At 37.2% G+C, this 26,328-nt stretch overlaps 1 protein-coding gene across 1 annotated transcript in view; it reads left to right on the top strand.

Annotated features, from left to right (window-relative positions):
* Nucleotides 1-1,654: 1,654 nt before the first annotated feature.
* The window catches only part of LOC133613984 (endothelin receptor type B-like), a 36,099-nt gene continuing 11,425 nt past the window's right edge, over nucleotides 1,655-26,328 (top strand). The window contains exons 1-7 of the mRNA XM_072914376.1: nucleotides 1,655-1,873; nucleotides 2,002-2,114; nucleotides 9,464-9,659; nucleotides 12,671-12,808; nucleotides 12,901-13,034; nucleotides 14,117-14,225; nucleotides 25,835-25,968. Of these exons, the coding sequence (XP_072770477.1) occupies nucleotides 1,655-1,873; nucleotides 2,002-2,114; nucleotides 9,464-9,659; nucleotides 12,671-12,808; nucleotides 12,901-13,034; nucleotides 14,117-14,225; nucleotides 25,835-25,968 (1,043 nt within the window). The remainder of the gene's footprint in view (nucleotides 1,874-2,001; nucleotides 2,115-9,463; nucleotides 9,660-12,670; nucleotides 12,809-12,900; nucleotides 13,035-14,116; nucleotides 14,226-25,834; nucleotides 25,969-26,328) is intronic.

Below are 26,328 nucleotides of genomic sequence, written 5' to 3'. Positions count from 1 at the left end.
GTGTTACAAAAAAAATCAATTAGAATAATACATAATGTTGGATATAGAGAACATACAAAGCCTTTATTTATTGAATCAAAAATATTGAAATTCAACGATTTGGTGCATTTGCAAACAGCTAAAATGATGTTCTAAGCAAACTATAACCTGCTACCCAAGAATGTACAACAATTCTTCTCAACAAAAGAGGAGAAGTATAACCTTAGAGGAATTTATAACATTTGTATGCTCGTACAACACTTAAAACCTTTAGCATATCAGTATGTGTAATTAAATTATGGAATGGATTAAGCAAAGAAATCAAACAAAGCACCAATATGATTCAGTTTAAGAGACTGTTCAAACTACAAGTGTACACAGAACAAGATTTATATTGAATATCGTAAACCTTTTATTTAATTTTTTTTTATTGAGACAAAGACTATTTATGTATTTAATTGTTGTTTACTTACTATGGTATATTACTTGTTTATTATTTATTTGTTCACTGTTATGTTGCAGATAACAAGGAAATAGGATAAAATTGCTTAAGTATAAGAAGGGGTAGGATTAAAAAAGCTCAGCTTCTTCTTACTCCTTTTCAGACGTGCTGTAATGAAACAACTGCAAAATTGTGATGAATTACATTGTATCGTATATGCATGTTCCAAATAAACTGAAACTAAACAATATTTAGGATAGAAATGTACACTTGAGAAGACACACAAATACAATACTAAAAAAAAAAGAAAAAACAATAATTGATAAACACAACAGTATATAATGTGAATTATATTTATATAGCGCTTTTCTCTAGTGACTCAAAGCGCTTTTACATAGTGAAACCCAATATCTAAGTTACATTTAAACCAGTGTGGGTGGCACTGGGAGCAGGTGGGTAAAGTGTCTTGCCCAAGGACACAACGGCAGCGACTAGGGTGGTGGAAGCGGGGGTCGAACCTGGAACCCTCAAGTTGCTGGCACGGCCACTCTACCAACCGAGCTATACCGATAATGATAATAATGATACAAGTACTACAGTAGTAGTTTTTAATCCAAAAATATATATATATTTTTAAATAGCATATTTTTTGGGTTGTAAAATCGATTCTCAAAAAATATAAATTGATTTAGAATCGGAATTTTTGGAGCACCTGTATTTTTTTGGGTGCTGTAAATGTATGTATTTTTTTATTTGAAAGTGAGAGCCAAAAAAATGATCTCACTGTAAACAACAGACTTCAGACACATCGGCGGCGTCTATTTAACGAGGGCGGCGCTACAAGGAGGTAATTACAGTCAACGGCTGACAGATTGATGACTAACGGCGACAACTTCGACTATAAAGCCCTCCGACTACCGGGCTGCAAACATTTACTGCGGCAGGCAACTCTGATACCAGCGGTGGTTAAAAAGGTAAAATGGAACAATGAAATTAAAAATGTTTTTATAAGCCTGTCTGAATTATTTGTTCTGATGCTTTGCTAATTACTTTCTTTTCCTATCCAGTGGCGCCAGCAAGCAACTCAAGGCCGCTTTTTTTCACTGTGCCCTTTTTTTTGTCTGAGAAAAAGTTGTCATTAGCGGCAAGGCCAGCGCTCAGCGTTCGGAGCCACTAAACTCTCCCAGGATGGCGTCCCCTGTTCAGGTGGCCCCCCACAATAGCTCACTTGTTATGTGTCCCCGGTCGACCCGCGTCGGCGACCTCTTCAAATATGTCACCGCTGTGGTTTTTGTCGTGGTTTTCGTGCTGGGGATGGCGGGCAATTCGATGCTGCTGAGAATAATTCACAAGAAGACACGCCCGAGGAGCGGCGCGAGCATCCTGATTGCAAGTCTGGCTTTGGGAGATCTGGTCCACGTTGTGATAGACATCCCGGTCAGCGCCTACAGGGTGAGTCGTCGGCCGCACACAGGCAATTACAAGGCCGACATAATGCGGGGCCTTATCGCCTTTCTACCATCCCAGCCTATCTTGAATTGTTAATTGTCATGTTTCACCCCCCCCCCCTTTATGTTAAGCTCGTGGTAGGAGGTTGGCCTTTTGGCTTGGCGTTGTGCAAGATGGTGCCTTTCATCCAGAAAATGTCTCTTGGTATTTCAGTGTTCAGTCTGTGTGCTCTCAGTGTTGACAGGTAAGCACATTTCTGCCACCATTTTAATATATATATATATGTTTATATTGTATATTTACTATCCACTACTACTACTACTACTACTACCATGAATTGATTAACGTAGACTTAAACAAGTTGAAAAACGTATTCGGGTGTTACCATCAGAGGTGGGTAGTAACGCGCTACATTTACTCCGTTACATCTACTTGAGTAACTTTTGGGATAAATTGTACTTCTAAGAGTAGTTTTAATGCAACATACTTTTACTTTTACTTAAGTATATTTATAGAGAAGGAACGCTACTTTTACTCCGCTACTTTTATCTACATTCAGCTCGCTACTCGCTACTAATTTTTATCGATCTGTTAATGCACGCTTTGTTTGTTTTGGTCTGTCAGACAGACCTTCAAAGTGCCTGCCTTACTGGTGACGTTTCAGTTCGTTCCACCAATCAGATGCAGTCACTGGTGACGTTGGACCAATCAAACAGAGCCAGGTGGTCACATGACCTGACTTAAACAAGTTGAAAAACTTATTGGGGTGTTACCATTTAGTGGTCAATTGTACGGAATATGTACTGTACTGTGCAATCTAATAATAAAAGTTCAAATCAATCAATCAAAAGTGTGAAGGAAAAAAAATACTTGTTTTATTTCAACCGTACCGTCAAAAGCCTCAAGACTGACCGCACATGAGGACGTTCCTGTCTTCACAATAAAAGTGCCGCGCCATCGCGCCTGCGCTTTCAAAACAAGAGTCTCCGAAAGCCAGCGTAAACAAGCTAGCAAGCTACGGAGTTTGACACCAATATATTTCTTGTAAAGTGTATAAAAACGAATATGGAAGCTGGACAAATAGGATGCCAAAAACCAACCACTTTCATGTGGTATTAGACAGAAAGGAGGAACTTTTCTTCTCCTGTATTTGAAAACGTGGACGTTATCATCACGACTGTCTGATTACAATCAACGCAAGTCATCAGAATCAGGTAATACACCAACTTATATTCTAGTCTTCATTAAAGAAAGGAATCTATATGTTAAACATGCATGTATATTCATTAAAACACCTTTAACATGTAAACAAAAACAGCAAAATAAATACTTATAAATTATATACTGTATATATCAATGTATATGTATGTATGTATGTATATATATATATATATATATATATATATATATATATATATATATATATATATATATATATATATATATATATATATATATGATATGAATGTGTATGTTACTCATCAGTTACTCAGTACTTGAGTAGTTTTTTCACAACATACTTTTTACTTTTACTCAAGTAAATATTTGGGTGACTACTCCTTACTTTTACTTGAGTAATAAATCTCTAAAGTAACAGTACTCTTACTTGAGTACAATTTCTGGCTACTCTACCCACCTCTGGTTACCATTTAGTGGTCAATTGTACGGAATATGTACTGTACTGTGCAATCTACTAATAAAAGTTTCAATCAATCAATCAATCAATCAATCACTAAACGGGAATCACAACCAGTGTAAGGAAAATTACTTTAAAAAAGTAATTTATTAGAGTTAGTCATAACTTTCTCAAAAAAGTGAATTATTCTTTAATACATAGAAAGCAATTAATAGGTTATTTTGGTAACACTTTAGTATGGGGAACACATATTCACCATTAATTAGTTGCTTGTTAACATGCACATTAGTAACATATTTGTCATTATTAAGTACTTACTAATGCCTTTTTCTTCATGGCCTTATTATACAACCAGTAAGCCATTAACTAAGAGTCTTCCCTCAATAACCTCAGAATTGTTGTTTATTAGTAACCCTAACCCTTATATGTTCCCCGAGTGTCCAAATAGGTAACTCTAAATTAAGTCTTTGTTACTTTAATAAGTAACTAATTAATGGTGAATATGTTGGCAACACTAAATTGGCCCTAGTGTGTGGATGTGAGTGTGAATGTTGTCTGTCTATCTGTGTTGGCCCTGCGATGAGGTGGCGACTTGTCCAGGGTGTACCCCGCCTTCCGCCCGATTGTAGCTGAGATAGGCTCCAGCGCCCCCCGCGACCCCAAAGGGAATAAGCGGTAGAAAATGGATGGATGGATGGATGTTCCCAATACTAAAGTGTTACCATATTTTTATATTGTATATTTACTATCCACTAAACGGGAATCCCAACCAGTGTAAGGACAGTTACTTTAACAAAGTAATTTATTAGAGTTACTCATAACTTTCTCAAAAAAGTGAATTACTATCTGAATTATTCTTTAATACATAGAAAATAATTAATAGGTTATTTTGGTAACACTTTAGTATGGGGAACACATATTCACCATTAATTAGTTGCTTATTAACATGCAAATTAGTAACATATTGGCTCTTAATTGGTCATTATTAAGTACTTACTAATGCTTTTTTCTGCATGGCCTTATTATACAACCAGTAAGCCATTAACTAAGAGTCTTCCCTAAATAACCTCAGAATTGTTGCTTATTAGTAACCCTAACACTTATATGTTCCCCGAGTGTCCAAATAGGTAACTCTAAATTAAGTCTTTGTTACTTTAATAAGCAACTAATTAATGGTGAATATGTTCCCCATACTAAAGTGTTACCATATTTTTATATTGTATATTTAGTATCCACTAAACCGGAATCCCAACCAGTGTAAGGACAGTTACTTTAAAAAAGTAATTTATTAGAGTTACTCACAACTTTCTCAAAAAAGTAAATTACTATCTGAATTTTTCTTTAGTACATAGAAAGTAATTAAGAGGTTACTTTGGTAACACTTTAGTATGGGGAACATATTCACCATTAATTTGTTGCTTATTAACATGCACATTTGTAACATAATGGCTCTTAATTGGTCATTATTAAGTACTTACTAATGCCTTTTTCTGCATGGGCTTATTATACAACCAGTAAGCCATTAACGAAGAGCTTTCCCTCAATAACCTCAGAATGATTGCCTATTAGTAACCCTAACCCTAACCCTTATATGTTCCCCAAAAAACTCTAAATTAAGCCTGTGTTACTTTAATAAGCAACTAATTAATGGTGAATATGTTCCCCATACTAAAGTGTTACCATATTTTTATATTGTATATTTACTATCCACTAAACGGGAATCCCAAATAATGTTAGGAAAATCACTTTAAAAAAGTAATTTATTAGAGTTAGTCATAACTTTCTCAAAAAAGTAAATTACTATCTGAATTATTCTTTAATAGATATAAAGTAATTAATAGGTTACTTTGGTAACACTTTAGTATGGGGAACATATTCACTATTAATTAGTTGCTTATTAACATGCACATTTGTAACATATTGGCTCTTAATTAATCATTTTTAAGTACTTATTAATGCCTTATTCTGCATGGGCTTATTATACAACCAGTAAGCCATTAACTAAGAGTCTTCCCTCAATAACCTCAGAATTATTGCTTATTAGTAACCCTAACCCTAACCCTTATGTTCCCCTAGTGTTCAAATAACTCTAAACTAAGTCTTTCTTACTTTAATAAGCAACTAATTAATGGTGAATATGTTCCCCATACTAAAGTGTTACCGTTACTTTTTTTTAAGCTTTCGTATATCTGGTGTATGCAGTTGAGATGTTTCATGAGAGAAGAGTGCGTGAGTGTGCGCCTTTAAAAGGCAAGTGTCAAGTGAAGCGTGACATAAGCGAGGGCGCGCTTATTGGATATTTTAGCTCGGCATTGGTAGTCTGCGGACTGGAAGGGGGTTGTTGACTGTAGCACCTGTGGAATATTTTCACAGTGAGTTAACAAAGCGATTGAACGTGCGTCGATGGCTGTGTTTCTCCTTGTCCACAAATGGTTTATTGTAGGATTGTTGTGTGAATGCTTCAGGATGCGCTGTTTTGTGGGCGGTCTTATTTACGTGGCTCACCTTCGGCAGAGTCTTTTCTCCGTCATCTTTATTGTAGCGGTGTAGCGTGCAAGGACGGGGGTGGAAGAAGTGTCAAAAGATGGCGCTAACTGTCTTAATGACATTCAGACTTTACTTCAATCAATAACGGAGCAGCATCTCCTCATCCATGGCTCACTAGTGCAATAACAACCCCGGAAATGTGTTCTGTGGAGAACGGTCCGACCGGAACTCTCTAATAACTAAAGTTCCTTGGGTGAATAATGTAAACTCACGACACCGGTATGTTTTAGCGCTTTCATGGCGAGTTTACTGACAGATATAAGTAAGAACTTTACACTACTTTATATTAGAAATGGCAACAGCGGAGGATGAATGCCACATAACAAGAAGATAGATAAAAAGAAGAAGCTTAACGACTACGGCGTCGCCACAGACTACAAAGGCGGAAGTGCACAATTTTTCAGGACTTATGCACATACCAAATTCAGGTCAGCAGGTACCAGAAGGTAAGAAAAGTTGCTTTTGCATAATATTGCGAAATAAAACGCCAGATAATATGTCTTACCTTATACACACACCATAATAATACTCATATGTTGAAGCACAGTACAATCCATCAAGCGGTGCGGCTTCATAGCTTACCAAAGTCGTACTAAAACATTTTGATGGATTTTTGAGCGCCGTGTGTAATTTTCTATATTTTCAATGGAACATATACAATGTTGGTGTTGTTTACTTGAGTCATATTGCAGTCTGCACGTATCTCTTGCATGTGACTGCCATCATATTGCAGTCTACACGTATCTCTTATGTGTGACTGCCATCTACTGGTCACACTTATCATTTCACCATGTACTAAATAAAATAGCATCGAGGTCAGTAGGCAAAGCCAAAATTATGTTTTAGCACTTTAATGGTGAGTTTACTGACAGATATAAGTAAGAACTTTACACTACTTTATTTTAAAAATGGCAACAGCGGAGGATGAATGTCCCATAACAAGAAGGTAGATAAAAAGAAGATTATCGACTACGGTGTCGTCACAGACTACAAAGGCGGACGCGCATATTTTTTCAGGACTTATGCAGATCCCAAATACAGATCAGCAAGTACCAGAAGGCAAGCAAAGTTGCTTTTGCATAATACTTCGAAACAAAACACCAGATAATATGTTTTACCTTATACACACACCATAATAATACTCGTATGTTTAATGCACTGACAATCCATCAAGCGGTGCAGCTTCGTAGCTTACCAACGTCGTAATAAAAATTTTGATAGATTTTTGAGCGCCGTGTGTAATGTTCTATACTTTCAATGGAACATATAAAATGTTGGTGTTGTTTACTTGAGTCATATCGCAGTCCATGTCAGGCTTGTCACTGACAGGTTGGTTATGTTTTAGTTGTTCCTCCTGTGTTTGTATTTTATTTCCTGTCAGCGCTCTTATTTTGGTTCAGTTTCTTGCTTGTCTCCCTGAGCGCTGTTTCCCCTCACCTGCGGCTGATTGGCTACACCTGGTTTCAATCAGCCGGCTGCTATTTATGCCTGCCTCGCCCTCCAGTCAGTGCTGGAGTATTGTGAGCTGGTTCCTGTATTTGCTGTCTCCAGTTTCCCTTAAATCCCGTTGCCTGTTGGCTGTTTTCCTAGTATCCTGTTTCCTGTCTCCTGGTTCCTGGTTAGTGTTTTTCCTACCTTTTTAACATCAAAGTCATGTTTTCCTACCATCTCTGCATCTTGGGGTTCGTCACCAACACTTCCTGACAGTCTACACGTGTCTCTTATGTTTGACTGCCATCTACTGGTCACACTTATCATTTCACCATGTAGCAAATAAAATGGCTTCGAGGTCGGTAAGCAAAACCAGAATTATTCCGTACATTAGGCGCACCAGGTTATGAGGTGTTTTGAGGAAGAAAAAAAAGGGTTTTAAGTGTGCCTTATAGTCCGAAAAATACGGTATCTTGTGTCATGCATTTATGCACAAATCAAATACAAGCCGTCACAAAAGTGTGAGTGGAGATCCGCCACCACAAGCCCAGACAGTAATCCCACAGAGGGCAGAAAACATCCAGAGGCGTGCAACCCAACCTTTTATCACTTTTATAAATGCCAAAGGAGCAGATTAGAGACACTCTTCTGTCGTTTGGCAACAGTTTGAACACCATTAGATTACTTATTTCACCAGGAAGTTAAAGTGTGGCCTGGGGCTTGTTTTGCTGAATGCAGTGTTAAATTGCATGGGCCTGTGGCACATTGTCAAAATTAAATAACAGCAAAATAGAGGAAAAAGGTATATTGTACATAGTGTTGATACTACTGTAATTTGGAATAAAAACGCAAAGATTTGTCTTTAAACATGTTTAACCTTTTTTTTAATACAACAAATTACATGACATCCATATTTCGAGAACATTAAGAACAGTATGGTTTGTTTTTATGTACTTAAGGGCTCCACGCATCTGCTGTTCTTTTTAGAATGTAAAATACGACTGTTATTTATGAGCGTGTTTATAATCACAGCGTTGTTTATTTTAAATACACTGGAGGCTGCAGAACACTGCTGTTCTTTTTTTTAATGTTACCTCTTGGCAGCTGATAGTGGAATTTAGATTCTGTACCAAAACATGTTGACACACAGTGGGCCCCGTTCTTAAGAACACATTTTGTTCTTAGGCCCACTTACGGAGTTTTTAAGGAGATTTTTGTATTTCACGACCATGTAGACCTATTTGCCTGAAGTGACAAATATTTATTTGAACACTTTAGGCTACCTCAGCTGTCCCCCCTTTCTTAAACTTACATTCTGACATTGTGTATTTCCCCCGCGGGATAATACAAATTTCTCTTCTGTAATCTCTTTGTGTTATCTCCGTGTGTTTGTTGAGCTTTTCCGCGAGAATTGTGCCCTTACATGGGGAATTAAGGGCGTTTACCTATGCAAATTACGGAATTAAGGGTGTTTACATATGCATATTGGAGAAATACGGGCGTGTTTATATGCAAATTATGATAGACACGCATGCGCTAACCATTTGGCATTCAGCAACTTAAGAACAGCAGGTGGGAACAATTTGGGCATTTAAGAACACGTCATGAATTTTAATGGACTCATCTTAGGAAATCAATTAGGAACTTATTATGTGATCCTAAATAATTGAAATAGGAAGCAGTTGCATTTAAAGGTACATGGGTCCAGTTTTTATTTTATTTTTTATGGCGGTATTGAATGAGAATTGAGGAAACTCATTGGTATTGGAATCAACTAAAATTATTGGATCGTGACATCCCTGTGTGTAGAGTATTTTTCAGTGGACAGTAAGTCTATACTCTTACAGAAACCGTACACATACTACTCTTAAGTTATGACCTAATTTCATTTCAATAGCATTGTCCCTTGAAAAAAAACAGTTGCTAATGTGCGAGGGGTGTACTCACTTTGTGATTAACCTAAAAACTAAATGTTTTAGGTACCGTGCAGTCGTATCTCGGCAACGGATCAAAAGCACAGGAGTGTCAGTGGTGGAAATATCTCTCATATGGCTCGTCTCCATCATACTGGCTCTACCCGAACTTGTCGGCTTCTCCGTGATCAACGTACACTACAAAGACCAACATCTGAGGATTTGTCTGCTCCATCCTGTGCAGACCACACCGTTTATGCAGGTGACCATGATGCAAGTCACAAGTAATAATAACCCGTGTTTGATGTTACTGTACTTTGTAATCCGGTCTGCAGCATATCGGTCTTCTGCCAGCTGCACTACCTTTGGTTTTTTTTAGTGGCCTTTTACATAGCAGTTACATGAAATACAGGACTCACACATTTAGCAAGGTTGCATAAACAGCATCTTTGTAGAGGGGTGATGTACTTTGGATGTGTTAAATATTGGTGAGGTTCTGGCTAAAGGTTAAAACCAGTGAAGTTGGCACGTTGTGTAATTCGTAAATACAAACAGAATACAATGATTTGCAAATCCTTTTCAACTTATATTCAATTGAATAGACTGCAAAGACAAGATACTTAATGTTCGAACTGAGAAAGTTAATTTGTATTGCCAAATAATCATGAACTTAGAATTTAATGGCAGCAACACATTGCAAAAAAGTTGGCACAGGGGCAATTTTACCACTGTGTTACATGGCCTTTCCTTTTAACGACACTCAGTAAACGTTTGGGAACTGAGGAGACCAATTTTTGAAGCTTTTCAGGTGGAATTCTTTCCCATTCTTGCTTGACGTACAGCTTAAGTTGTTCAACAGTCCGGGGTCTGGACTACAGGCAGGCCAGTCTAGTACCCGCACTCTTTTACTATGAAGCCACGCTGTTGTAATAAGCAGGGGCGTCCATGATAACGTTGCTTGGATGGCGACATATGTTGCTCCAAAACCTGTATGTACCTTTCAGCAATAATGGCGCCTTCACAGATGTGTAAGTTACCCATGCCTTGGGCACTAATACACCCCCATACCATCACAGATGCTGGCTTTTGAACTTTGCGCCTATAACAATCCAAAAGGTTATTTTCCTCTTTGTTCCGGAGGACACGACATCCACATTTTCCAAAAACAATTTGAAATGTGGACTTGTTAGACCATAAAACACTTTTCCACTTTGCATCAGTCCATCTTAGATGAGCTCGGGCCCAGCGAAGCCGGCGGCGTTTCTGGGTGTTGTTGATAAATGGCTTTCGTTCCAGAGCCCATGTGGTAATATCCTTTACAAACTGACGTCAGTTTTTGATGCAGTACCGCCTGAGGGTTCGAAGGTCATGGGCATTCAATGTTGGTTTTCGGCCTTGCAGTGATTTCTCCAGATTCTCTGAACCTTTTGATGATATTACGGACCGTAGATGGTGAAATTCCTAAATTCCTTGCAATAGCTCGTTGAGAAATGTTCTTGAACTATTCGACAATTTGCTCACGCGTTTGTTCACAAAGTGTTGACCCTCGCCCCATCCTGGTTTGTGAATGACTGAGCATTTAATGAAGCTGCTTTTTTACCCAATCATTGCACCCACCTGTTCCCAAGTAGCCTGTTCACCTGTGGGATGTTCCAAATAAGTGTTTGATGAGCATTCCTCAACTTTCTCAGTCTTTTTTGCCACTTGTGCCAGCTTTTTTTGAAACATGTTGGAAGCAGCAAATTCCAAATAATTCCCAAAAAATAACAACGTTTTCCAGTTTGAACGTTAAGTATCTTGTCTTTGCAGTCTATTCAATTGAATATAGGTTGACAATGATTTACAAATCATTGTATTCTGTTTTTATTTACGATTTACACAACGTGCCAATGAGAAATAAAAGCTTACCAGGGTGGACTGTGATAATTGCAGATATACATTTGTTGACAGAATTGTCATTGTAATCTGAGTACACATTGTTACAAAAGGAAATACTGTAAAACTATGTCACAATTAGTGCTGCTGTCAAATGGTTGGAATTAATAATTAATCTCATTAATCATCCAATTTGGAATAATCATCAAATAGCACATGCATAATTCAAACTTACCTAAAAAATAAACCAAATACTTGGACTCAAATGCAATTTTATCGTCAGAATGTCGAAGAGTAGTAACATTTATAGAAAACATTTTAATTGAGTGCGCGTCATTTATTTGCTCAAGGCTTAAACGTTTGAGCTGAAGTCCCATCGGTTTGTATTTTGAAGTGAAATGAGCCACGTGTGCATTGACCTGAGCACTCGCCGAATTGTAACCCACGCCACTTCTCAGGTTCAAGTAAAAGAGCATGTACGCTGAAAATAAATTGTGTCATTAATCTGAGTATATACATGATTATTGCGATTTTTGTTTTTAAATGATTAAGTTGAGTTAACTTGTTACTTTTGACATCCTTAGTCACAATACGTCACATTTTATTTTTTAAGAAGAATGCATCCATTATTTAAATTTTTTTTAACTATTAAATGAACCTTAAATATGACTTATTTTATCTTTGTGGAAAATATTGGACACAATGTGTTGTCCAATATTTTTGGTTTTAATTGTTATTTTTCAATTTTTCATTTTTTTAAATGTTTTTTTTTCTTATAAATGGCTGTGATAATAATGTTAATGAGGGATTTCTAATCACTGCTATGTTGGAATTCTTATTAATATTGATACTGTTGTTGATATTATTAATTTTTGTTTGACCACTTTTGGATTGTTTTGTGTATTGTTTGGTTGTCCTCTCAATTGCTCTGTTGATTGCTATTCTGAATGTTGTTTTGGAATTGGAACTTATTACTATGGTATTAGTGTGTATTATTTTGTTGTATTGATTAATAAAAAAACAAAATTAAAAAAACAAATAAAAAAGAAGAATGCAATTTGGCAAATATAAAACAAGTAGCGTGTTTTTGCAGAACATATCATTAATACAACTAAAAATCTATATTAACTTTACAAATAACTTACAGTGTAACAATATATAGAGAGATACATTGTATTGACAGCGCGTTTGCGCAAAATAAAAGTTTAAATTTACACGATGGTGCTAAAACTTGAGTTGTCCTGGCTGGTCCACCACTATCATGGACCACTAAAATAGGGGATTGATGTTCCCCATGGCAACGGGAGCAAAATGTATCATCACCATGGTTTTGTTTGTGTTATGTAGTCAAATGATTCCGTACTATTGCTTTAATGCCCTGCTACTGTATGTTCACAGTTTTATAAGGCCGTAAAGGACTGGTGGCTCTTTAGCGTTTACTTCTGCATGCCGCTGGCTTGGGCTGTCATCTTCTATGCGCTAAGGACCAAGAAGATGCGAAAGAACAAAGAGAACTTAAACAAACACAGCAAGCAGGTGTGTCCAATTATTTTTCTTTCTCTTCTCCTTTTTCTTTTTTTTTTTTCTTTAGACTTCACTATGGCTATCTGTCAATGTTGTGTTTAAAGAGGCAAGCTGCTGCAAACACGGCTGTGTGCCTGGTGGTCGTATTTGCTGTCTGCTGGTTGCCACTCCACCTCAGCAGAATCCTAAAATCAACCATTTATGACCAGAAAGATCCGGATCGATGTCAACTGCTAAGGTGAGCTTAAAAAATTAAATGTATACAATACTGTATACTACAGTGAAGTGTTGTCCCGATACCAATATTTTTGTACCGGTACTAAAATTATTTCGATACTTTTGTAAATAAAGGGGACCACAAAAAATTGCATTATTGGCTTTATTTTAACAAAAAATCTTAGTGTACATTAAACATATGTTTTTTTATTGCAAGTTTGTCCTTAAATAAAATAGTGAACATACAAGACAACTTGTCTTTTAGTAGTAAGTAAGCAAACAAAGGCTCCTAATTAGTCTGCTGACATATGCAGTAACATATTGTGTCATTTTCCAGTCTATTATTTTGTCAACATTATTAAGGACAAGTGGTAGAAAATGAATTATTAATCAACTTATTCATTTACTGTTAATATCTGCTTACTTTCTCTTATAACATGTTCTATCTACACTTCTGTTAAAATGTAATAATCACTTATTCTTCTGTTGTTTGGATACTTTACATTAGTTTTGGATGATACCACAAATTTGGGTATCAATCCGATACCAAGTCGTCATATTCAAAGTCCTCATGTGTCCAGGGACATATTTCCTGAGTTTATAAACATAACATAAATTAACAAAAAAGATAATGTGACGCCAAAAATATCGACGTAATCATAGTAGTATCGACTAGACGCGTTCCTGTACTTAGTATCATTACAGTGGATGTTAAAGTTAAAGTACCAATAATTGTCACACACACACGAGTTGTGGTGAAATTTGTCCTCTGCTTTTGACCCATCCCCTTGTTCACCCTCTGGGAGGTGAGGGGAGCAGTGAGCAACAGCGGTGGCCACGCCCGGGAATAATTTTTGGTGATTTAACCCCCACTTCCAACCAAGATCCACCAATGGCGTTTGTTTACATTTTGATGCCGGCGAGCTACGGTGTGTAGAGAAACATGTATAGCTATTCCTCGTCCTGCAGGGATGATACTTGTAAGATACTTGCGGTACTTTTCAGAGGCGGTATAGTACCGAATACGATTCATTAGCATCGCGGTACTATACTAATACCGTACAACCCTACTACAGTGTATAATACATTCACTTTTCTTTTTAGTGTCTTACTTGTGCTGGACTATGTTGGCATCAATCTGGCCTCCCTCAAGGCATGCATCAACCCCGTGGCGTTATACGTAGTCAACAACAGATTTAAGAGAGCGTTCAAGGTGAGATACTCTCTCTTCTACAACTGGCCTTGTCTGAATAGAAATATTATAGAGCTCAAAGTGTTTTCTATAAAGAGGGATTTGGGCCACACAAAGAAGGAAACAACCTGGAATTACAAGAAAAATGCTTTAAAAGTAGATGTAACGCTGGCTGTGCTGCAGATGGCAGGAGCAGGAGCCCAACACCAGGTGTAATAATAAGACATCAGTTGAAGGCTTAAGTCAGAATGGAGGTGCAGTGTTAAAAAAAAAAACGTGTGATTGACTTATTGTGGTGACCACTTACAGGAAAAGGCGGAAAGTAAAATAAAAACAAAAGAACGTCAAATTTACCAGTCACGTTTTTTTTTCCTCAGTTTGGGCTTGACATACACTATATTGCCAAAAGTATTTGCCCACCTGCCTTGACTCACATATGAACTTGAAGTTCAAGGGTTGGAATTGGGGGGTTAAATCACCAAAAATGATTCCCGGGCGCGGCCACCGCTGCTGCCCACTGCTCCCCTCACCTCCCAGGGGGTGAATAAGGGTGATGGGTCAAATGCAGAGGACAAATTTCACCACACCTAGTGTGGTACTTTAACTTAACTTAAACTTCAGTCCACTAAACTATGAATTTATTGTCAAAATATTGTTGTTACCACATTTTCATATTTCTTTAAACCTGCAACTCTTTTCCTTACAATATTACATTGTGGCTTGTGCAGCCCTTTGAGACATTCGTGATTTAGGGCTATATAAGTAAACGATTGATTGACTGATTGATATTACAACCTAATTTTTGTAATTATGTCCCGAACAACTTTATTTGACTGTTTAGTCTTTAATATATATTTTTATGACTTCTTTGTAATACTGTAAACAAAAATAATCTAAATAACACTTTTTTTTTTTTTTTTTCATATTAACTTGTTATTTGAAAAATGTATACGTATAACTTTGCAAAACCAAAATTGGAATACCGGTAGTTAAACTTTTTCTTTAAAAAAATCTTACTTTTTTGTTATAAAATTACTCCTTCCTTCTCCATGTAATATCACCGCTTTATTTTCATAATAAAACAAAAAGAGAATACAAAAAATTCTACTTAATTCTCCTTGTAATACATACTTGCCAACCTTCCCGGATTTTCCAAGAGACTCCCGAAATTCAGCGCCTCTCCCGAAAACCTCCCAGGACAAATTTTCTCCCGAAAATCTCCGGAAATTCAGGCGGACCCGAGTAACGTGTCGACAGCCTGTTTTCACATCCGCTTTCCCACAATATAAACAGCGTGCCTGCTCAATCACGTTATAACTGTAGAATAATCGAGGGCGAGTTCTTGGTTTCTTATGTGGGTTTATTGTTAGGCAGTTTCATTAACGTCCTCCCAGCGCGGTAACAACACACAACAACAGCAGTCACCTTTTCGTCTACCGTAAAGCAGTTTGTCTGCCGTTAACAGCAATGTTGTGACACTCTTAAACAGGACAATACTTCCATCTAGTGTACATGCATATGTGACAATAACATCTACGGCTTTTAGAGAGTGCAGTGCACAACTGCGCACACAACAAGGAGACGAAGCTGAGTTCTGTGGTATTCCGCAGGTTTTGGTTCCTGAAAGAAGCCTTGTGATTGTTCCATCTGGTTTTCAAGGAACCAAAACCTGCGGAATACCACAGAACTCACCAAACACATTTGGGACCTCAAAGACAATAATGTTGAATATTCAATAACATGGCAAATTCTTGCATCCAGCACACCTTACAATAGTGGTAATAAAAGATGCAACCTATGCTTGAAAGAGAAACTGTTTATTATTTACCGTCCAGACCTGTCATCCCTCAACAAGCGCAGCGAAATTGTAACAGCATGCCGCCACAGACGGAAACACCTCCTAGGTAACACATGAGCCAATCACCACGCCCCTACGCCAGCCTGTACCCACCCACTCTGTGCCCTATATAAACCATGGTATGTGAATGCTCCCATTAAAATCTCCTGATGATTGAGGGAACCCCCCCTCATGAAACAGGCCTGTAGAGATGAAATAGTCTTGTGATTTTTTTCCCACACATACATATATTGCGCTCTACTACGGTATCGAGCACTATTTTTTGGATAACCTTATTAAGACATATATATATATATATATATATATATATATATATATATATATATATATATATATATATATATATATATATATATATATGTATATATATATATATATATATATATATATATATATATTTATATATATGTGTATAGCTAGAATTCACCAAGTCAAGTATTTCATATATATATATATATATATATATATATATATATAAGAAATACTTGACTTTCAGTGAATTCTAGCTATACACATATATATAAATATATATATATATATATATATATATATATATATATATATATATATATATATATATATATATATATATATATATATATATATATATATATGCCAACCTTGAGACCTCCGATTTCGGGAGGTGGGCGGGGGCGTGGTTAACAGGGGAGGAGTATATTTACAGCTAGAATTCACCAAGTCAAGTATTTCATATATATATATATATATATATATATATATATATATGTATATATATATATATATATATATATATATAAGAAATACTTGACTTTCAGTGAATTCTAGCTGTAAATATACTCCACCCCTGTTAACCACGCCCCCGCCCACCTCCCGAAATCGGAGGTCTCAAGGTTGGCAAGTATGTTGGAATATCACTGTATGACGTGAGTATTTGTTAATTCATATATATATACATATTTACTCCAGTGGAATACAAACTTCATAGTTTTGGAAGTTATGACTTTTTCCTTCATTATTACAACATTATTCATTTAATTATAGATAAGTTAAGTTAAAGTACCACTGATAGTCACACACACACTAGGTACCCTCTGTATTTGACCCATCCCTTGCTCCACCCCCTGGGAGGTGAGGGGAGCAGTGAGCAGCAGCGGTGGCCACGCTCGGGAATCATTTGTGTATTTCTACATCTATTACTTTGACACCATATTATTTTTCTCATTATTCTTTTAGTTAAAGAAGTCCTTCAGCAAATGTCATAAATTACTGCAAAAAAACATGTTTCTACTTATAGCTTCTATGTGACACAGTATGATTATATTGTCAATGCAAAGCAGTTTTAAACAATATCAACATCACAAGCATACATTAGTGAGGCACACGTGATTGTTGCCTGGCAACGTGGATTTACCAGTGTTTTTGCGTGCCTCGGTTCACTGCGGGGAAACGTCTCTGCTGGGCTTTTGTGCTTTATTGTCGGACTTCTCGCCCGGATCAGATTTATATGGCATTTATATCACCCCGTGATATAGCGCCGCTACTTTTGATTTAGCGTGTTTTCACACAAACGAGTTCGGGCGAGCAAGCATTAAAAGTGCATTGAAAATGTGAAATGCAACTCTGAACAGTTGGAGCCGTAAATCCAGTGTGGCACGTTGGACTTGTTGCCTTCCGCCTCCATGTGCTTTATGATTGATGTTTATTAATGCGGCTGTAGTTTACCGTGGTGGAGAACCGAGCTGCAATCGCACTGAGAGATTTTTTTTATTTTTTCCCTTAAATTCCTTAAAGTCTTATGCAGCTAAATAAGGTAACCGAAACATCAGAAAGCCCTCTGCGGCGGCTCTGTATGCACGCACATTAGTGACATCCCTGGTATTGGATCTCATTAGACGGTGGAGATGTGCTTGGAAATTACAATTCCTACTTGCAGCCAATGCACATTGAGTCATGTCTATAAAATGGACTGCAGACTGGAGTGAGCAAGCACCCAGGGGTGCAATAAGTAAAAATGGTCTGGAAAACCATTGAGCGAGCAAGAGAGGGGGGAGAACATCACCAGGCAGCCTCACAGCAATTTCCAAGGGACCTTTATTTTAATGCAATGTGCAATGTAAAAAAAATAAATAAGAATGTTTAAGCTGTGATACTCTTCAGGCTGAGAATGATCCCCCGCTGTCTGGAACCACTAATGGTCCGCCATTTTTACGCCGTTTTAAGTGTTTCATGGGCACCGAGCTCAGGTAATTATGAGCATCTTCTACGTTGCCGATAAAAGCTGAATTTTCTCTGTAGACACGGCACCGACACGGAACGGCGTCAACCTTTTTGGAGGTGGCATCCAGTGTTGGGTTAGTTACTGAAAACCAGTAACTAGTTACAGTTACTAGTTACTTTATTTCAAAAGTAAATCAGTTACTAACTCAGTTACTTACACCAAAATGTAATGAGTTACTGTGAAAAGTAACTATTTAGTTACTTCTTTTTTTTCCCTTTTTTTTTTTAAGGCTCCCATTAATGCCCTTTTAGCCTTCATTTCAGTACTGTTATTGCACTGGAGAATAATACAATCTGTTGACTTGACATGCATTTGCATCACTGAACTCAAAAAGCAATGTGGTCTACACACAAAGACAAAGATATGCTTCAAAGGGCCAACTTATTTCAGGCCAGAACAAATTGACAAAACTATTTTAAATAGCTGCAACATAATGGCACTTTAACTTTAACTTTAAGTAGATAGGATCTTTGATCCAAGACACAACTTACATTTAACTAAAATGCTATTTTCTTTGTGCTCGACAAAGGAAAAGTATTGAGAATGTCTCCATGTCAAGAAACTCGACTTCTGGCTTCACCATGATGTCTTGTTAGTTGTTATGAGAGTAGCCTATGTGTGTGTGTGTGCGTGTGTGTGGCCCTTTAAGATATGACAGCACGTGAGGTGAGTGACGTCAGTGAGTGAGTGGGCGAGAGAGGTGAGGGAACGGCAACAGTGAGTGCGTGCAGGTGCTCTAGCTTGGTGGATGGCTGCGTCCAATAAAGTCGCAAAGTTGCAACAAACCGCCGGCCTCGTCATTCACCCTCAGCTGTAAAGACCCACTTCCGGGTAAAGTGAAGTTTGTTAGCCCCGAAGTACATAGGCCCTGGAGGAACGTCTCAACTACGGTATGGGAGCCCCCCCTCCTGCCCCCACCCACACAAAGCACGCCTTTTCTTTTCCACCGCAGCGCTGCAATAAAACACACTCAGATCTTCTGTTTCTAGCCGATACTACATAAAAAATAACGTAAAATAACGCAGTAACGCATCATGTAGTAACGGTAACTGAGTTACTGAATATAAAAAATAATGCGTTGGATTACCAGTTACCGCCAAAACTAACTAACGGCGTTACAGTAACGCGTTAGTCCCAACACTGGTGGTATCAGAGCTGTAGCAAATCCAGTTTGGGTGTCAGAGTGTTCGGCGTTCGGTAAACACTTTCTAGCAGGAAGATGCTTTGACAAGACGTGATATCTGCATGTTTTGTAGGTACAATACTGTATGCCCGTAATTGTTGATGTGTAAAAAGTTCATTTAAAATGCGTAGAACAAAAATAATGTTTTTTTTTGTTTTCATTTTTTTAATTATCTTTTTCATTGGTGTGCATTTTTGATCAATAGAAAATTAAACTTTGGCAAATAAACACATATTTACACACCTATGTTTGAGAAGGAACAGGATGAAGAGTGTTCGGCGTTCGGTAAACATTTTCTAGCAGGAAGATGCTTTGACAAGACGTGATATCTGCACGTTTTGTAGGTACAATACTGTATGCCTGTAATTTTTGATGTGTAAAAGTTCATTTAAAATGCATAGAACAAAAATAATGTTTTTTTGTTTTCATTTGTTAATTATCTTCTTCATTGGTGTGCATTTTTGATCAATAGACAATTAAACTTTAGCAACTAAACACATATTTACACACCTATGTTTGAGAAGGAACAGGATGAAGAGTGTTCGGCATTCGGTAAACATTTTCTAGCAGGAAGATGCTTTGACAAGACGTGTTATCTGCACGTTTTGTATGTACAATACTGTATGCCCGTAATTGTTGATGTGTAAAAAGTTCATTTAAAATGCGTAGGACAAAAATAATGTGTTTTTTTTCTCTATTTTTATCTATCTCCTTCATTGGTGTGCATTTTTGATCAATAGAAAATTAAACTTTGGCAAATAAACACATATTTACACACCTATGTTTGAGAAGGAACAGGATGAAGAAAATCTTATATTTCCTGCCCCTTTCAACATAAGTAGTCTTACTTAATGGATAGCCCAGATTCACAAGCATACAAACCAAACAAACACATCCAAATATAATGAAAACAAAAAAAAACACACACACAAAAAAAAAAAACAGTGCAAAACTTCATGAAGTACAAACCGAACAAAAAAAGTAATATACACCTCACGGGATGATACAAAACACTCACAAAACCAGACAAAAAATAAGTAAAGTAATAAATATAAAGCATAATGTAAAGCATATGATCTTATTGTTCTGTCTTTATATATTTTTTGCAATTGGAATATATTTCTACAATCTTTTATCTCATTGTAAAGAGAATTCCATAGTTTAACCCCAACCACTGATATACACATTTATTTTAAAGTTGTCCTTAAATACTGATGTTTGAAATTACCTTTTCTTCTATGCTCTTCATTCTCAGAAGTGATGACGAACATTTTTTTGTACATTTGCTGGTAATGTTATACTTTTAGCCTTAAAAATAACACATAATGTCTGTAACTTTACTAGCTCCTGTAGTTTCAATGAACCATTATTAATAAATAATATGTTGGTGTGTTCTAGATAATCTCTAATGTCATGAGAACTGTCAGAGGTATGTAATAGGGTTTAGAGCGGGGGTCAGCAACCTGCGGTTCTTTAGTGCCGCCCTCGTGGCTCAATGGAGCAATTTTTGAAAAACGATTGAAAATGGAAAAAGATGGAAGGGAAACAATTTTTGTTTTGTTTTAGTATGTTTTTTGTTTGAGGACAAAAATGACACAAACCTTCCCAATTGTTAAAAAGCCCACTGTTTAATATGTTTGTGTGTATGCTTCACTGATGAGAGCATTGGGTGAACATCGTTTTGTCCTACTAATTTCGGCGGTTCTTGAACTCACCATAGTGTGGACTGTGACGCAACAGTTTGTTTACATGTAAAATCTTCCACTCCTTCTTCGTCTCATTTTTGTCCACCAAAAGTTTTATACTGTGCGTGAATGCACAACGGTGAACTTTATTGACTTGTTGGAGTGCTAATCAGGCATATTTGGTCAGTGCATGACTGCAAGCTGATGGATGCTAACATGCTATTTAGGCTAGCTGTATGTACATATTGCCTCATTTGTAAATATATTAGAGCTCATTTAATATCCTTTACTTGTATCCTCTTTGTATTAAAATTAGTTTTGCATGTCTCATAACACATTATCTGTATGTAATATTGGCTTGCATTTCAGATAGTTGTTTGTGTGCCATGTTGTTCCAGACCACAGCAAACATTACCTAGCTTGCCAAAGATTGTAATAAATCCATTAGAACAGGGGTGTCAAACTCATTTTGGATCAGGGGCCACATGGAGAAAAATCTACTCCCAATTGGAGTGAAATCACGGCACGATAACTTAAAAATAAAGACAACTTGTTTTGTTTTCTTTGTTTGAAAATAGAACAAGCACATTCTGAAAATATAGAAATCCTAATATTGTTGAATATTTTTAACACTTACATGTTGCGGTTAATAGTATTCTATCTATATTTTTCGTTATTTATACTTTCTGAATAAATTATCTGATAATGTTCATCAGTCAACTCATTGGTGTTAATTTCCAATCTATCAAGATAAAAAAAATTACAGAATGTTATTTATGTAGTTTGCTCGTTTTCCTCGACTGGTGCACTAACATCATGTGGTTTATTTTGCACATATCTAGCATCATCTACAAAGATACAAAGAATTACTATTATGACATCTAGTGGACACATTTACAACAGCAGTTTCTTTCATTAAAAAGATTAAGCTCATTTTTATACTTGGCAAACTCATTCCTTTAACTTGGACACACACATCTATACCTTTGGCCTTTAGCCTCTGATTGACTACTGGTTTCTGTTGTAAAAACGTGTAGAATAAATATAAACATTTCTGTCAACGAAGATTTGCTTCAACCTGCGACACATTATATTATATTATAGCTAATATAGACACTTACGTCATGTGTTGCTTTCATTAAAGTTAGTTAAAGTTAAAGTACCAATGATTGTCACACACACACTAGGTGTGGTGAAATTTGTCCTCTGCATTTGACCCATCCCCTTGATCACCCCCTATGAGGTGGGGGGACCAGTGGGCAGCAGCGGTGCCGCGCCCGGGAATTATGAGACTTATATGCGGCTTTTCATTTTTTGTGGCTCCAGACAGTTTTTTTTTGTTTTTTTTTTAGACCAATATGGCTGGCGACTTGTCCAGGGTGTACCCCGCCTTCCGCCCGATTGTAGCTGAGATAGGCTCCAGCGCCCCCCGCGACCCCAAAGGGAATAAGCGGTAGAAAATGGATGGATGGATGGCTCTTTCAACGTTTAGGGTTGCCGACCCCTGCTTTAGAGTATCACAAATATGCATTTTTGTCATGTCTGTGTGATCATGTTTTGTTTTGGTTATGTTCGGTTTGGTTTTTGGACACTTTGGGCACTCTTGTTTGTTTTGTCACCATGGCGACCATTAGTTTCACCTGTTTCACCTGTTTTGCACTCGCACACCTGTTGTCAATCATGTCTGTATTACTTAAACCCTTTGTTGCCAGGCTGTCTTTCTGGCGACAACACTCTGCCTCATGCCATGTTTACGATTTCATGCTTAGTTCACGCTGCTTGTTTCATAGTCCATGCTGCCCTGTTCACGTCATCGCAAGTAAGTTTGGTTTATTAATGCCACAGTTAGTGTCTTTTGTTTTTTTGTCCATAGTTCTGCCTTTGTGCTAGTTTTTGTTTTTATAGCCAAGTTTTGTACTTCCGCCCTTGTGCGCGCCTTTTGTTTATTCCTTTTATTAGTGTTAAAATAAAGATGTCATTACCTTCACGCCATGTCCGGTCCAAGTTCACTTGCATTTGGGTAAAACAACCACACCATAGTCCACGTACTGACAATTTTAGGGCTTTTTATGCTTGTGCCCGTATTTGCTGGGTTTTTTTGCTACTCACAGAGGTCTTGGAACGTCAGCAAATGGCGAGTATTCACTATGTATACTAGGGATGTCCCAATCAACATTCTTGGCCTCCAATCCCAGTGTGATTTTTTTTTTTTTTTTTTGGTCTAAGGTCCGATCTTGATTTCGAGTCCTACTTTGACAATAAATCATAGAAGTTAAAATACGGCAAGTAATTAAAGTAAACACAAAAACACATTTTTATTAAGCTTTTCTTATTAAATGTAGAATCTGATAATATTGTTGCAAATCAGATGATGTATCAAATACCATATTTTTAGTAAAAATAATGTGTCTCGTGCAGAATAAGTAAAGAAAAGCCAAAATTACTACTGGCTCCAATTTGAATTATTTAAGTTTGCACTTAAAGCCTTCCTGTGTCCAGATACTTACACCCTAACTTGGTAAACAATAACTAAAAAACATTTTGTAAAAATAATCACTTAAAAATTGCTTATATACTGACACTTTACTTTACATTGAAGCTTTAGCGGTTACCGTATTTTCCGCACTATAAGGCGCACCTAAAAACCTCCAATGTTCTCAAAAGCTGACAGTGAGCCTTATAATCCGGTGCGCCTTATATATGGACCAATATTGAGCCACAACAGGTCTCGCAACTACGGGATGCATAACGTCACCCCAGCCTCTACTGTAGCGTCTATTCTATGCGCCTTATAATGCGGTGCACCTTATATATGAACAAAGTTTTAAAATGGGCCATTCATTGTACAGGCATGTGATTTTTCCGTCTAAAGTCGGAATTCCGTCTTTTTTAATCTCGGGAAAAAAAATAAATTATCTCCCGTTTTTCCGTTTTTTTTTTTCCGACCCTAAATCAAGATTCGAGATGTAGTTTATATTACGCCGTAGTTGATTGGTCACAAGGAACATATCGACCAATCAGGACATCTGTTATGAATGATGACGTTAATAACGTCATCATTCATAATGGTTATTACCGCCATTTTCCATATGTAAACGATGTCGGTTCACGAGAGAAAGGACGCTTTACGAGTAAAAGAAATTGATAAACATGTCAAAAATAAGTTTCGATGGGACTGGATGGAAAGGGAAATCACTGATACTGTTGGGAAGAAGGAAGTTACGATTTTTTTGGTGATTTTATTCGGAAAATCGATCGTCCCGGAAAGGTTTTATGCACGTGGTGTCATGATAATATTGACTATGGATCACGAGGTTTCAAGGCTTTGGAAGTACATGCAAAACGCCAAAAACATATGAAACAACTTGAAGCAAGTATGTTCTATTAATGATGTTTTCATGTCTTTAAACACTAAAATATTTTCTTCAAATGGTGCTGTCTTTGTTAATTTTAGCATGTTAAATTGATGAAAAACCAGCAGCTTCGGGGCTTCGTCCCCCAGACCCCCGGAATTTTTTTCAGTCTTTTTCATTGTGGTCAAATCACATGCCTGATTGTAGGTGCGCCTTATAATCCGGTGCGCCTTACAGTGCGGAAAATACGGTAGCTTCTTGTGTCGTCCTGCATGCGTAGCATGATTAGCCATTCCTTTTCCTCTCGTCCTGCAGTGATGATACTTGGAAGATCAGTTAAAAAAGGAAATAATCAGCCCAGATCCCAATCAATATGTATATTTGTAAACTGGACAATTGACAATATTTTAGCTTTTGCCTCCAGATAATTTTTAGGGCCCCGAGCAGCCTGCCTGTAGTCCAGACCTGTCTCCCATTGAAAATGTGTGGTGCATTATGAAGCCTACAATACCACAACGGAGACCCCCGGACTGTTGAACAACTTAAGCTGTACATCAAGCAAGAATGGGAAAGAATTCCACCTGAAAAGCTTCAAAAATTGGTCTCCTTAGTTCCCAAACGTTTACTGTAGTTACTGTTGTTATAAGAAAAGGCCATGTAACACAGTGGTAAAAATGCCCCTGTGCCAACTTTTTTTGCAAGGTGTTGCTGCCATTAAATTCAAAGTTAATGATTATTTTCCCAAAAAAACAAGTTTCTCAGTTTGAACTTTTAAATATCATGTATTTGCAGTCTATTCAATTGAATATAAGTTGAAAAGGATTTGCAAATCATTGTATTCTGTTTTTATTTACCATTTACACAACGTGCCAACTTCACTGGTTTTGGGTTTTGTACATGTGATATTTTTTTTAAAGTTTTAGATGTTTAATAAATTTGCAGAAAAAAATTGTCATTACAGGGTATTGTCTGTAGAATTTTGAGGACAAAAAATGAATTTTTTTTTTTTTTTTAGAAAAAGGTTATGACAAAGCATAATGTGGAAAAAAAATTGAATATTTTAATTCGGTGTTTGTCGTAGTTGGACTAAAAACTACATGGATCATTTGAAGCTCGGTCTTCATGAATATTGATTGATAGATTAATTGATACATGGCATCTATTATAGTAGAGCCCATCAGAGGATTACTGTTTCCTGTAGCAAAAATGTTGCTAAAGGTTGTGTGTTGTCTGTGTGAAATGCTAATTTCTCTTGCCCCTATTTAACTCATCACGCAATTTTTCCCTCTAGGCGTGCCTTTGTAGTCTGCGTCTTTGCGTGTCTCGCGACGAGCCCAAGAGGAGTCTGCAGGATCAGTTTTGCCCGCTGAAAGACGGGAAACAGCTGCTCGGCCAAGAGGATGTCAAAAGTGCACAACAGCCCCTGTAAGTATAGTTATTAAAGTCACTATTAAAGTATTCAGCATAGCAGCACGTAAGAATGTGAAAGAAAACCGACTATGACGTTCTCTGTCTTTTGTGAGCTGAACATCTGCTTTGGTCTGAGCAACCTGGAGTCACTGTTCAGATTGTGTGCCCTGCAGGGGTTTTGGAGGGCGGCTTGACTCACTCTCAGCCATTACATCAGATTGTAGCAAGTGTCAATCGTGTATCATGCATTGCAGCTTTTGGCCATCATGTTAACCGGGCAGCCATCACACGTAATCTTGTCATCACCGACATCTATCTGCCGTATTTTTCAAACTAAAAGGCGCCATTCAAATCCTCATTTTCTCAAAAATTGAC

The sequence above is a fragment of the Nerophis lumbriciformis genome, linkage group LG13 (genome assembly GCF_033978685.3).
Source record: "Nerophis lumbriciformis linkage group LG13, RoL_Nlum_v2.1, whole genome shotgun sequence".
NCBI classification, from domain to species: Eukaryota; Metazoa; Chordata; class Actinopteri; order Syngnathiformes; family Syngnathidae; genus Nerophis; species Nerophis lumbriciformis.
This window is presented reverse-complemented; position numbering and strand designations above follow the sequence as displayed.